Source organism: Pollicipes pollicipes, unplaced genomic scaffold (assembly GCF_011947565.3).
Source record: "Pollicipes pollicipes isolate AB1234 unplaced genomic scaffold, Ppol_2.1 Scaffold_2555;HRSCAF=2994_pilon_pilon_pilon, whole genome shotgun sequence".
NCBI lineage: Eukaryota > Metazoa > Arthropoda > Thecostraca > Pollicipedomorpha > Pollicipedidae > Pollicipes > Pollicipes pollicipes.
Window position 1 is genome coordinate 20,992,267 of NW_023596136.1, and position 14,650 is coordinate 21,006,916.

Below are 14,650 nucleotides of genomic sequence, written 5' to 3' on the forward strand. Positions count from 1 at the left end.
CTACTTAGCTGTCTGCCTCCCCTGAGCGCGACCCGTTCAGTCGAACAGCCACTGTTTACGGATGACAGTTTAATTTGTCAGAGGTCAATAGGTTATGAGCGATCCGGAACAAATGTTAGTTTGCATGCACCGAGTATGCTTATAGTGGTATCCATAGCTACATGGTTATGGTTTGTGGTCGTAGGTACAAGAAAAACAAGAAACGTGAAAGTTTTTAGCTGTTATGCACGCAAAACCAAAACACATTTTAGTCAAAACGCCATAAAATATAGATTTGAGAAAACGTTTCACGCAATGGCATCGAAAAAGCAGGCAAGTAATCAAACAAAAACATCCTTATCAGAAGAGGCATCACCGTTTAAGCAGCATCGTACTCATCAGGTACCGCATCAGAAGCTTATCGGTGCCTTTCCCAACGCTACGGTCTGGACCAGCCGGACTAGCCGCACCGCACACTGTCCGACCCCGTCTCAGAGCCCCGCTGCGCCGGCCCTCCGTATAAGATCATGCTCTTCCGCTCCCACCCCGGCCGCACAGCGCACCATCCGACCCCGTCTCAGAGCCCCGATGCGCCGGCTCGCCGTCTAAGATCACGTTCCTCTGCTCCCACCCCAGCCGCACCACAGCTGCGGGGCTCTGAGCGGCTTGAGACGGCTCTGTCCGACCCCGTCTCAGAGCCAGGCTCCGCCGCCTCCGTCCGAGATCGCGTCGCCCCTGCTCCCGCCCCCGCCGGCAGCCGTTTTTACGGCGATGCGAGCAGATGGGCGACGAAGAAGAACGCATGCCTGATTCCCATTTGCCTTCCGCCTCGTTAGTTTAATTCAGCAGCGGGCGACGGCGCTCGTCGCCGCCGCGGGCGCCGCGCCTCGTCACTGGCGCCTCTCGTGGCGGGGCGCCCGGGCGCCCTCTCGGCGGCTGCATTAGCAGTGCTGAAGCGGGTGCCGCGTCGGACCAGTCGGGTAACGATCTTTGATGTCCTCGATTCCCGCGCTGATTTGGATTTATCGGCGCGCCTCGTTGTTTTGAAGCCGGGGATTATGGGTGGGCCGGGGGGACGCGAGCGACTCTGGCCGGGTCAATGGCGAGCTGGCCGTTTCGCAGCGTCGCCGCTCTCCAAACGGCGGCACTCGGCGATGTCCGGCCGCGCGCGGCCGAGCCGAGCCGGTCCCCAGCCGCAGTATCGCCGCTTGGTTTGCCGTGAGATGTCGGCGCTCGGTCCGCGCGTCTCGGCCGCCGGCCAGCGCGGAGGGCTCCGCACCAGCCCTCGCTGTCTCTCGGCCGAGTCGCAGCGGCGCGGAATGGGCGCACGCAACTGGAACGCAGGCCTGGCGAGCGCTGACGGGCACTGCCGCCGGCGGCGCACCGGCCTCCCGGGGGCGCCGCTCGCTGCTGCTCCCGGGGGACGCAGCAGCGGCGGGAGGGCGGGCGCCGCGGCGGGATCGGTCGGTCCGCCTGTCATCCTCCCGGCAGCAGACGGCGGGTGGGCCGGTCAAGCCGGCGAGCGACGGTAGGGACGGGATAAGGGGCTCGCCTCGCGCCGCGTCCGCTCCGCCCGCCTCTCACTTCTGCCGCCAACACGGCCCAAATGCCACCGCCTCTTATGATGGCCCATAAAGTCGAGGACGCCGCTGCGCCCCGAATTAAAGAGTGGACGGCGAAATCAGGCGCGTTCAGCGCCACCATGGCGTCAGCATACTGAGCGCGAGGTGAACTGCCCATGTCGGTCCTATTGGTGGACGAGCCGTGCCGGTACCTTAATCGACGACTGATATTGGTCCAGTACTGGATCGACCCTGTCAGTTCGCCCCTTTCGGCGTGTATCGGTGCGGTTCCGGAAGGTCGATTTAGGCTTGCTTCCTTAAGTTTCTTGCCGTCAACTTTCTTGTGCTACTTGACTCCTATGATGTACATGCCCTGCTAAGGAATCTGCACGTAAAAAAAAGTCCCTGCGGACGAGACTGGTCTCGCTCAGTGCGGGCTTCCATGCGGCCCGTCCATGAAGGCCCGTACCGCTCAGTTTCTGTAAGGTCGAATATGGTTGTACATGGCTGTAACGTTCGCATTCGTCCTCTGCAAGCTTCGATTCGACTGGATGCTACACGCACCGTGGTCAATGAAATTTACACGTCGGACAACAGCGTCTTACAAACTAGCCTAAAGGCAGGATTTAGTTCCCAATAAATTAGAAACATGGACGTATTGTTTGTTGCTGCTGCGGTTTGGCCTCGGCCATAACGCAGCGGACTAAAACAATTACCGTGATTAATGGTTCGCTGACCGCATAATTGCTTCCATTTGCAATTCATGCATGTTGAAGATCTTACGCCTACCGAAAACTCTGTTTTTCGTTTGTGTCACTACGACGTTTTATTCATCTTGTAACGACCCTGCAAAGATTTGACACGGACCCTGAAGGAGGTGACTATGCTCTCGTGATGCTTCGCAAAAGTAGCACTATTTCAAAAATGACAAGTGGTTTTTGTTGACATTGGAAAAGCGGCTAACTGGAAACATAAATTTTCAGTTCGGTCAGCAAAAATAATTTTACTTCTACTTAGAAAAATAAAGGCCTAGGAGCAGAGAGAAAAAAATAAAACGTATTTGAGGAGAGCACAAAAAATATGCTAAACGAATTGGAGGAATGTGTCGGTAGCGTTCTGTTCGTGCACCTTGCTCTTATACAATGTGAGAAAAAGTACCGTACCTTCATGGCCGTGATGCTCTTATACGATTTGGGAAGAGGCATCGTACCTTTAAGGCTGTGATAATGCATTATTATAGTATCCTCCGTAATTAAGCTATTACCTTACATGGTCAAATGCCGAGGTGACGTTCTATTTGGTTTCATCAGCAAAGCACGTGTCGCTACACGCCGTTGCAACCGGACAGCCATCGCAGGCGACGGCGGCTTCCTGAGAGATCCTTACAAGGCAGCGAGGCGGCCACCGTCGGCCCGCTCCCACAGGGCGCGTGATTCAGCAAGTTCCGGGCGAGCTGGCTGCCATTCAGCCTGCTAGACTACCACCAGCGCTATGAGTTCCACGGAGTTCGCCTACGCGGTGACGAGCTGGCGGCAGGTCGGAACTCCGCTCGGCCGGCAAACGGGCGATGCACTCCGCCGCGGAGTTGCTGCCGACCGACACTAGAGACAGCTGGAGCTGGGGCGATGAGAATCTGAGTTTGAGAACCCCGATCGGACGCGCTGACGAGAGCCTGTCTGTGAAGAGCGTCGGGTGTGTTCATCTTGTCACTGGCGGAGGCGTGGGACCGTTGGCCACTGACGCGCGTGGGATCGTTTGTCACTGATAAACATGAAATCGTCCTGGCGCGGATTGAGGGATGTAACAGCTCCGTGCAGCGAGCGGCAGATGGTTGTCCCCAATACCCACTGGGAGCAGGACGGGCAATCACGCCCACCCCCCCTCCCTGTCACCTGCCACCCCCAAAAGCCAGGCCTCAGGCGGATGTACCCGAACTGATCTGCCTGCGAAGCCCACAGGGCAGGAGACTCTCTCTCTCTCTCTCTCTCTCTCTCTCTCTCTCTCTCTCCTCCTCTCTCTCGCTCTCTCTCTCTCTCTCTCTTTCTCTCTCTCTCTCTTTCTCTCTCTCTCTCTCTCTTCTCTCTCTCTCTCTCTCCTCTCTCTCTCTCTCTCTCTCTCTCTCTCTCTCTCTCTCTCTCTCTCTCTCCTCTCTCTCTCTCTCTCTCTCTATCTCTCTCTCTCATCTATCTCTCTCTCTCTCTCTCTTTAAAACTACTGGAAACGAACAGAAAACAGGGACGGTTCTGTCTGCCCGTAACCGTCCATTCTTCCCAGTCGATCATTCTTGCCAGCCATTCCTGCAAGGAGGCGCATTACAGAACTCGCTCGCGCCGGATATAGTTTATCGGGCAGCCGAGAGGGCGGGGCGTCGTAACCTGGGCCGTCCATCAGGGCCGCTTCGCCGGCCGGCGGCTTAGCGCCCGTTTTATCGGTGGGCGGTGACGATGTGGGGTCGTAAAGTGGGCATCGCCAGCACTGGTGTGAGGACGTGGTCTGCACATCAGGGTCGTGTCCGGGCGGCGTCCACACCCAGCAGCAAGCGGACGGTGTCCCCCACCCCGCAGCGAGCGGGCGGTGTCCCCCGCCCCGCAGCGAGCGGACGGTGTCCCCGGCCCCGCAGCGAGCGGACGGTGTCCCCGGCCCCGCAGCGAGCGGACGGTGTTCCCATCCCGCAGCGAGCGGACGGTGTTCCCGCCCCGCAGCGAGAGGACGGTGTTCCCGCCCCGCAGCGAGCGAACGGTGTCCCCCGCCCCGCAGCGAGCGGACAGTGTCCCCCGCCCCGCAGCGAGCGGACGGTGTTCCCATCCCGCAGCGAGCGGACGGTGTTCCCGCCCCGCAGCGAGCGGACGGTGTTCCCATCCCGTAGCGAGTGGGTGGTGTCCCCGCTCCACAGCAAGCGAACAGCGTCCCCGCCCCGTAGCGAACGGGCAGGGCTCGGACGGTGCCCCATTCGGAACACCGGTGGCGTCCGCGAGCTGCCCCTTCCTGGAGTCCAACGGGGACCAGGTGGCGTTCTGTCGTGGAAACCTGCCACTTTCTCAGAACAGCCCAGGCGGTGTTCTATACTGAGCATGAATCGAGGTCGACATGTAGAACAGAGACACTGAGTTCCAATATGATGATATAGATAGTGCGGGAACAGATATAGCCGAGCAGACTCCAGCGATATAAAAAGGAGGCAAGAAATACTGTCATAGTCAGGTGGCTGGACGCAAGAGAAGCAGCACGTAGTTTGTGAAGCCACCGCAGGGCGATTGCACGGACCCATGCCAAGCGAGATTCTGGGAACTGTGATGTGCTCGGCGTTTTGGACACTATGGCGTAGACATCTTGGAATCGGTAAATAATAGCCTTAGCAACCCGCTCCCCAGTGATCAGCGGAGAGCAGTGACCGGATCCAGCTCGCATGACCAGATGATATGCCAATATTTCCTAGATGTCCGTGATATTTAATGTCCAATATGATCAACTTTTGTGATGGCGAGGAATCCATACCACTTCCTTGACAACCTGCGGAGAATCAAGGTGAATTAACACGCGCCCGGGTGAGGGTAGGCGTCAAATTAACCCCCGAAGGTTTTCCAGAATGATTTCCGAACGGCGTGACTTCACCGCGCCAAATTTGGAGAGCTTTATAGAATTGAAAGGCGGATCTTTTGGTGCAAAAATTTAATGTACTTGCCAAGGTTGTTGACCAGTGACAGGTCAAAGTCAGGCCATGGCTGTCAGCGAAGGACATTTCTGAGGAATTGTTTGATGCCATCCCACAACGGAGTGTTGAACGAACCCATACATATATGAAATAATACCTAAGACATTAAACCAGTTGAATTTAGAACTACAACCAATTCAACTGACCCAGGGTAAGTTGTAAAGATCAGGCCAAGGTCAAAACTAACCTGTTTTTTTACTCGAGAGCTTGGTTGATGAGGAAGTTTCTGGTGCTTATTTCGAATACATTAGTGACAGTGACTGACAATAATATTCCATATTACAGACCACATCAGACCGTATTCCATATTTCAGACATAAAGAGACCGACAACAATACTGCACACTCAATAACACACATATGTCATGGTCTTTTAATGGCTAGAATAGATCACTGAACTAAAATGACCGAGGTCAGTATTTTGTATTTTAAGGAACATGCCGTTTCACGTAATCCCTGACTCTGATCTGAATGGCAAAATGGGAGTAATCTCGTAGGTATTTGGTCACCTTGACCATATAAACGTCACACAAGGTCGCTGATCTTAGTTGAACACCACTGACCTTTTGCTTGGCACAGGTATCTAGCTTCACGCCGGTTGCATTAGGAGGTCTGGGCCATTTGCGACACCAATCTAGAGTTTGATATTACCTGACCTCACCTGATCCCAAGGTCATGACGTATGAGCCTAACATTTTGACACAAGTGGATCTATGTACGGGCCAACCTACCCTATAATTGAGGTGTTTCTAGCAGGGATGAAAAAGCTTTTGATTTACCGGATATGATCGCTGACAAAAAATAACACTTTTGCGAGCCAGTTGGTGACAAAATAACGAAAATGTAAACCAATTTCATTAGACCATACAATATTACCACTTACTATCCCAGCTTAACGAAACTCAAGGTTTGGCATTGGTCCATGCTTGTTAACACTTGCAGCGTGATCATGTGTAGAACACATGCCGAAGCGTCGGCGATTCACTGTATCAACAAATTCAATCATAAGATGCTGCCAAATGTAGTAGCTTTAATCAGGATAGTTTTATCAAGTACCAGAAAGATATTACAAACTATGCTATATTAGTGCTGACGCCACAGATCAGCGGTGACACGGTGCTTTTCCAGTGCCCCTCAGATCGGTGCTCTTCACAGATTTTGCAGTCAAGACTCACTTCACATACCACACAGTATAAAAAAGCAAATAACCAGGCTTATTACTAGTTGTAAGGATCGCGGTTCGCCGCAGCATCTTGCGACGGACGTGATCAGTTTGCTACGCAGCGTTTTAAAGCGTCGTGCCATTGGAGACACTGTTCGTTGTGTTCATGTCGTGAGAAGCTGACTGGCTAGAAGTCCGTAGCTAATCGTCGTCTTTTTAATGCAATAACGTTAAAAAGCCTTGCCGATTTACGAGGATTGTTGTGTGGATATCTGAGCTGTAACTCCAGAGATAAACGGAGGACGTCGGAGCGACACATCTAAGATATTCATCCGGGGCTTTCTGCTGCTGAGAGTAACAGCGGTTTTGAGGTAAGAGACCGAGCATCACTATTGTAGGCCTCTCACATTGCCCGTTGCGCTTCTGGCTTAGCGCACTGATCGGTGAACAGGCATGAGACAAAACGCTTTTTACTTTCATCATATTACATATAAAGCTGAGTGAGGGCGTTTGAGGTATTAAAAAAGGTGCTGCTGTTTGTATCTATATATACCAATTTTGCATGGGTTTTGCTCTAAATGATTCGGACTACGTTAGAATGTGTGAGTTCTGCACCGGTAATGGTTATGCGAAAATAGTGTAGGTCGCCCGCGCGCTCACCTGATGCACAATGACGCCATACAACCAAAGGTGACATTGTAGTCATGTGCTTGGAGAACCATGCTGTCGGTAAATCTAGGACCACAGGGATGCAGTTTTGCAAAATACGTAGGGTTGAAGGATGGAGAAAAGGGGATAAGAAAAAAATGACTGAACCTGCCTCCAAAATGCACTCACAACAGTTTTCTCAACAGATTTGACGCACTTTCTTTTCACAGTTGAGAACAAGGGTGTAGTTTCTGGAAATTGGCTTGGGAGGTCACCCCCTAAAAATAACCAATGATGAAAAATAATGCCTAAAAATGATAACTAAAAACAGGAAACTACATCCATAGGAGACACAATCCCCTCCATTATCTGAATAGGAAACTGCACGTCTCCAAGCTGATTATGTTAAGCATGTCCTTATCTGATAATTGTATTTTTTAAGCCTTAACCGTCATGCACTGCTTAATGGGCAGCAAATGATACTTAAATGCAAATGAACTAACGAACCAAAGATGTTTGATGGTTACGCCGCATTGCATCAAATTTGTCTTTGTTCTGTGGTTTACTGCATTTAAAGTTATATTGCAACGGTTTCTGTGAGATTCGGCTGCAGGTGACAATTTAGACGGTTCCAAATTTCGTCGGTGACAGAGAAGGCACTTTTCTCAACCCCGATTTTAAGCTATCTTAGTTTTTGAGATTTCAGGGGTCAAATTGAGCCCCTTTCCCGAGCAAAGGGTACTCAGCGGCCCCCGGGCGCATGCTAATCAAAGTGAATACCGCACCCCAATATTCAGTTTGGGTACGTATCCTAATAGCTTGGTTAGTGTCAAAACCAAAGATAATTACAAACCTGACATCAAAACGAAGGACAGCCCCGGAGTCATTTATAACTAAGCAGTCCGTCTCCTGAGTTCTGTCCTGAGTCCTGAGTGGCTGGTCCACTCTAGCAAGGCCAGTTTTTACACCCACAATCGATCATAGCGACACCACCCCACGAGCGAGGGCGAGAGCTACGACGAACCCAAAACGCCTGCAGCGGTACCAATCATCGGAATGAGGGCGTGGCGTTCCACGCCGCCCAAGGCTCTAGCATGCATAGCTTACAAAGGGCCGGCGGGGGCAGCGGTGGTCGATGCAGTTACCGGCCGATCTTGGAGGACAGGCAGCGGGTGAGGGATAGCTCACCTGGTGAGAGGCGGGATGAGCTCACCTCTCAGGAGGCGAGATGACTTACCTGGTGAGAGGCGGAGATGGCCCCCCGGTGGGAGGTGGGATAGCCCACCTGGTAAGAGGTGGAGATGGCTTACCTGGTGAGAGCGGAGATGCCTCACCTGGTGGGAGGCGGGATAGCCTACCTGGTAAGAGGCGGAGATGGCTCACCTGGTGGGAGGCGGGATAGCCCACCTGGTAAGAGGCGGAGATGGCTCACCTGGTGGGAGGCGGGATAGCCTACCTGGTAAGAGGCGGAGATGGCTCACCTGGTGAGAGGCGGGATAGCCCACCTGGTAAGAGGCGGAGATGGCTCACCTGGTGGGAGGCGGGATAGCCTACCTGGTAAGAGGCGGAGATGGCTCACCTGGTGGGAGGCGGGATAGCCTACCTGGTAAGAGGCGGAGATGGCTCACCTGGTGGGAGGCGGGATAGCCTACCTGGTAAGAGGCGGAGATGGCTCACCTGGTGAGAGGCGGGGACTCACCTGTCGAGAACTGCGGCCCGGTGGAGGTGCCGTCTGCAGACCCCCGTCTGACTCGGCCAGGTCGGGGTCGGGTGGCCAGGGCCGCGGTGGCGCCAGCGGTTGGTGAACGCCGCCCTGAAGAGCGCTGTCGCCATATTCCTGTGCTACCTCTGCTAGCGGGGGAAAATCCGGTCTCAGCGGTCTCCATGCGCCCGGATCAGTCCCCATCAGCGCGCAGGCGTCGCACTAGTGGCATTGCGTTCCAGCAAGTTCGCGCATGTAGTAGAACGAAGTTGCTACGAGTATCGACATTTTGACATCCCTATCCGTGTTGATATATTTTTGTCGTCATTCGGACTTTACGATGCACTCAGCTGCTGAGGCTATGTGGCGTCGCCTGCCTCTCCCGCCGGCAGGAAGGGCGGGCACCGCGGGGAATCGAACTCCGAGCCTCTGGTTTCCCAGACGCGCAGTGATTAACGCAGACGTATTACCCGCCACATTATCAGTACCCTTATAAGCCTCATGAGGCCATTACGAAATGCTAAATAAACAAGTATAAACTATTGTCTGCACTCACTGACAAGTGGCTACATCAAGCGAGCTTTTGTCGCATCGAAATTGTGTTTCTTCGAATGCTGCCTCCGAGTGTCTGGATCTAAGCTTAAAAGCCATGGGTGCTTTATTTCCCCGACCGCGCGATGCATTCCAAATACGCGGTGGCGCCAAAACAAGCTCAGAAGTTTGCAGTTGGCCAAAGAAGTCAGCACCTCAGGGCGGCTGCTGTTGACAGCTCACCTTTGAAGTGCAAATGATTCCACAGTTAATACATTACTGACAAATTTCGAACGAAGTTCGCTAGTTTATTTCCAACTTTGCACTCACTGCATATAAGAAAGCGCGTTCAAGTCGCTAGTTTAGGAACCCGAAAGTTCGGAAGTAGTTGGTGAGTCTCCAGCGGAAGGAGACACTTCTGGGCGTTTTATTAACTTCTCGGAGCACCTCCAAGAATGGATGCCGCAAACGTTTTGACGCAGCCGAGGCGGTGAGCGGTTTGCTGAGGGTGTTGCTGCTTAAATCTATTGGTCCATCGGCTAAAAGACAGCCCAACATTTTCTATAAATGCCTAGTGTCGTGGGAGAACCCAGCCATGCCTGATTGGCATAGCTATAAATCGCACCGCCACTGCTTCATCAAAAGTAAACCATATGGATTCACACCAGTTCAGCAATATAGATCCCTGATGTAGCATGTCCATATGCTACGCGCGCAAATAGGACGAACTACAAACAGCCGCGGCGTGAGCGTCACGAAGTGGTAGACACAGGCGAAAGTGAAGACGACGCTCATATTTTTACGCCTCTTCTTGTGTCTTCTGGTGAAGCCAAGGACGGCTAACCTGGTGACAGGCGCTGTCGCAGGCCACCTTCCCCTCCTTCCCCGTCCCGGTGTCTGCCCCTCGTTCTCATCCTTCGCTCTCGAGCAGGCGTGTACCTTGTTTGTCCGCCGTCCGCGAGCGGCAGTGGCAGACGAGGCCAGCTGTGAGCGCCAGCAGCAGCAGGCCGCCCAGCACACTGCCCACGATGGCGTACAGTCGGGCCCGGGAGCGGTCCACCCCTCGGCTCGTGACGACCGGCACCAGAGGGCGCCGCGCCTCCACGGACGAGCCCGTCTTCGCCGCGCCCTGGGCAGCTGTCCACACAGGGGTACTGTCAGGGGTGTCCACAGGGGCGCCATCCCGCCAGCGATACACGCTGCCCACAGGGGCGCCCCAGGGATCCCCGCTGTTCACACGAGGCGTCTCAGGGATCCATGCTGCAAACAGGTGGAGCACGCCAATGTGATGGAAACATGGTGTACGCTACGGGACAGTCTACATCACAGGGATATTTGTGACGAACGGTGCAGCAAACATGCGGTGCCCTGCGTGACAGGCTAACTTGCAGGGTGCTGGTCCCAACCGGATTTGTACCGTCTTCCTGTTACCACTGTGCGTAAAATTCTGGCGGTCTGGCGGGATGGCGCTCAGCGGCAAAAAAAGGATATTCACCAAGTCGAGTTATCAACGTGTTCGACGTACTGGACACCGCTCGGCGTTTTCGCGTGAGCTCGGTGTAATGCAATGTGCTCCAATGACGTGTCATGCGCACAACAACACGAACAGCCTTTACACTGAACTTCTTTACGCCCCTTCCGTACCCCCAGCCTCCCCAGCTTCCTCCAAAGAAACGGACACATAAGCCTCGAGGGTTGAGCCGGCGGCCGGCTCACCTCCCGTGCGCTCGGTGACGATCGGCGAGAACTCGGACACGCCGCCCGCCAGGTTGAACGCCTGCACCTTGATGTCGTAGGACGTGGCCGGCAGCAGCGACGTCAGCGTGTGCGTCTTGGTCGTCTCGCCCAGCACTGTGACCTGTAACGGCGATCCTGTCCAGCTGATCACGCTCAGCGATGCGTGTCATTCACGCTCTGGCATGGTTCAACTTCCAAGCACGAATTCTGGAATCAACCACTGTGCCAGCTTAAGGCATTGTTTGGGTGCATATAGCGAATGAACATCAGTGGCTGACGGACTGGACGCGACGCCGAGTGCAACGGGCATCGTGGGAACATCCGGCGAGACAGTGTATGCCCTAACGTTTCAACTGCTGGGACATAGCAGTCTCTTGTAAGTTAACAATATTGTAAGCTCAGACTGAAGCTCACACAAAACATGCGCAATATATGCTCTTTATCAAAATGTCCTTCAAAATATCTGCAGTCTTGATAGCTCTTTATTATCCCCTAAGGTATTTTAAAGCCACCTCTTGCTGAGCATTGCAAAACGTCTAACTAGCAAAAAGCCGGGCTAAAACACTTAGAGCTGAACGGGCTTATCATCATGACCATCTTCATCATCTATTTACACGCGCCCGGGTGGCCGGTTGGATACCCTTCGCTCGGGTGGGGGGGGGGGGGGAATTTGACACCCCTAAGATCTCAGGAACTAAGAGAGCTAGAAACGCCAAATTCACAGGGTGTGTTGACCTGTACGTGAACTCACTTTAGTCAAAATTTACGGTTCCTAGGTCATGACCTTCTGGTCAAATAGGGTCAAACAAGGCCAAATCTTGTATTTCCAAATCCTGTATTTCACATTTTCACAGCGTTCGCTCAAAAGAAAAGGGACAGCGGTCATAAAGGCCAAACAAGGCCAAGGTCGGTCTTCAAAGGACCCTAGAACCTAGATAACTGTTCTAAGGAAAAGGTCACATGCTCATCTAAGGTCAGTGACCTTGCTTGACCTTTTGAAGGTCATGGTGGCCAAAAAAATACAACACCTCTTTGGGTTTTGCATTTGGATAACCTGCAAACATTACGCCAGACGGTATGTTCCTAAAAAAATGTTGACCCGGGTCATTCTAGGTCAATGACTTATTCTGAACTTTGAGAAGTCTATGGAAGGTATATAATGCGGTTACTGCTATCAATAACTTCGAAATAAGCACTAGAAACTACCCCATACAGCAATCGCAAGAGTATCAAAACAGGTTGGTTTTAAGCATGGTCTGACCTTCATACCTGACCTTAGATCAATCTGATCTGTTCATTCAATTGTTGTGTTGCCTACAAAAGTATCTCACAGGTGTATGTCTTCATTTAACACTCCGTTGATAGATCGGATTAAAAGATTCCCTAGAAACTGTCTTGGCTGAAATCATGGCCTGACTTTGACCTGCCACAGGTCAGTGACCTTACAAGGTACATCTAAATTGCTGTTGCCAGACGATCCGCTATTCAATTTTCCATCCTATGAGAAATTTGGCGCGGCTACGCCGTGCCATTCGTAACTCATTCCGGAAAAACCTTCAGGGGGGGGGGGAGGAATTTGATCCCCCCACTCGAGCGCGTGTTAAACGTCCTGGCGGACAACATACAATGGGAGAACATCCAACTATTTGGACGATAAAACAAAACAAAATGAGCAAAAACGAACGCACCGAAGGACGCCCGTACCGTAAAAATGTAACAGTAAAGCATGTTTTGTGACAGTAAAACATTCTGAAATCTTGGAAGGACTGCCCTTAGCGTTGTGTCAAAGTTTAAATTGCATGTAACGAAATTCCGCACGTCACACAGAATAGCACGCACACATCACAAACTGTTGTGGGCGCAAAATGACCTCAGTAGTCGGCACGTCCCAAAACTCCAATCAACAATAAAACGCACATCGCACTTACGCACTTACATTCAGTCCAAATGGCATGAAAACATGAACAGTCGTCGACCACCGGTTAAAACGATATATATATATATATATATATATATATATATATATATATATATATATATCAGATGTGTGGTTCAATAGACAGCGAGCGGACATTTTAACTATGTTATATAACAACCGCAGACTACTAGCGTCGCGCCCAAAGCGCAGGAGAGCCTAAGGATGACTCGATACTGAGGATGCAAGGCATTGTCGGGGCACTTGACAAGGCGACGAGGGAAAATGTACCGTCACCAGTCACCAATCATTACAAACGGGTTAATATTGCTTAAACTTGTCCACCAACCCACCGATCCGCCATGACCGCCAATCTAGGCTTAACAAGTTATCATAGTTTTAGTGGCCGATTAGGCTGTCACAATCAGAACATTTTGGCAAAGGGCTCACCTGTTCCTGTATTTCATATTTTCACAGCGTTCGCTCAAAAGAAAAAGGACAGCGGTCATAAAAAATGCAAGGGTTGCCCAATGCAATAGACAATTTTGCTGCTGCATAACTGCGTTGATATGGACAGTGATAAGTTCGTTTTGTCCACAGGTGAATATACTCTGCCATTTTTGGGGCATGTGCAGGGAAAAGGAAAGCACGTTTGTTTAGTTACCCTTTCTGCTTAGATGTGTCAGACGGTCTAATTGACGCATCCATGGGCGTTCATATCTTTCTAGCCAAATGTAGTTATATATAAACACATGCACTATGCGTCATTCGTGCGAACCCATTAACTTGATCAATGAGTCGTGGATAATGTGTTATGACAAGGAGCGGACGGCGGGACTTCGTTCGGTGTTGTGGCCTTTCGCGGGCCGCGCTGGACCTCGTGTGATGCTGTGACCTTTCAAGGACCCGGCCGCCGCCACCGGTCGCGCGACGCAGCGATCTTCAACCCAGCCGGCCCATCCTGGGAGCAGCGCGGCGGTTCGCAAACACAGCTCTGACTTCAAGGGAGACGGTAGCATGCCAGTGAAGCGCTGCTTAACACGGGCTGGACAGGTAGCAGGCCCTGCTCGCCGTGCGTCATCATCTGACAGACAGGCTCATGCTGTGGCTGAAAGTCACTGTCGCATGTGCAGTGCCATTTTGGTTTTAAACAACGATGTGCCACTTTTGGTGAAGAAAAAGGTGCAATTTCACGATGAGTAAGTATATTAGGTGCACGGACACAGAGGGGAAAAGAAAACTTAACGGCGATGCTTGTAATTTTCCAGTGACCCTGAATATGACAATACAGGCGAGGCATTTCGCCACCAACAGGTGCTTGCAAATTTCTTCTGAACACTCCACCCACGGTACAGTGCCATCTAATACGCCAAGCGTCAGCTTTGCGGACGGAATGCTGCCGCCTTCCACTTCAATGAATCAACCGCACCAAATAGCGCTCGTGCAGCCAGTGGGTCGCTGAGGCCTGCAAGGCGAGCCCCACGGTTGCAGGCTGTGTACAGCATGCATCAATCTCGCGCAAGGATCAGCGCCAGTTGGACCACAAAGCCCCGCACGACTGCTGCGGCTCGGCGGCGGCTCCAGCTGGTCCAGCAGGCCCGACATAGACCCACAGAGGATTACACGGGCGCCCCGGGGCGTCTGCGTGGTTCTTTTGGACACGGATTGGACGTATTTCAGTCCGTTTTCACGGCACGTTAGAA

General features: G+C 52.4%; 1 protein-coding gene across 1 annotated transcript in view; it reads right to left on the reverse strand.

The window, feature by feature from the left end:
• Window positions 1-8,203: 8,203 nt before the first annotated feature.
• LOC119099044 (interference hedgehog) overlaps window positions 8,204-14,650 on the reverse strand; it is a 45,955-nt gene continuing 39,508 nt past the window's right edge. Inside the window, exons 12-15 of the mRNA XM_037222098.1 lie at window positions 11,012-11,153; window positions 10,235-10,432; window positions 8,740-8,910; window positions 8,204-8,250 (exon numbers count right to left, since the gene is read on the reverse strand). Of these exons, the coding sequence (XP_037077993.1) occupies window positions 8,204-8,250; window positions 8,740-8,910; window positions 10,235-10,432; window positions 11,012-11,153 (558 nt within the window). The remainder of the gene's footprint in view (window positions 8,251-8,739; window positions 8,911-10,234; window positions 10,433-11,011; window positions 11,154-14,650) is intronic.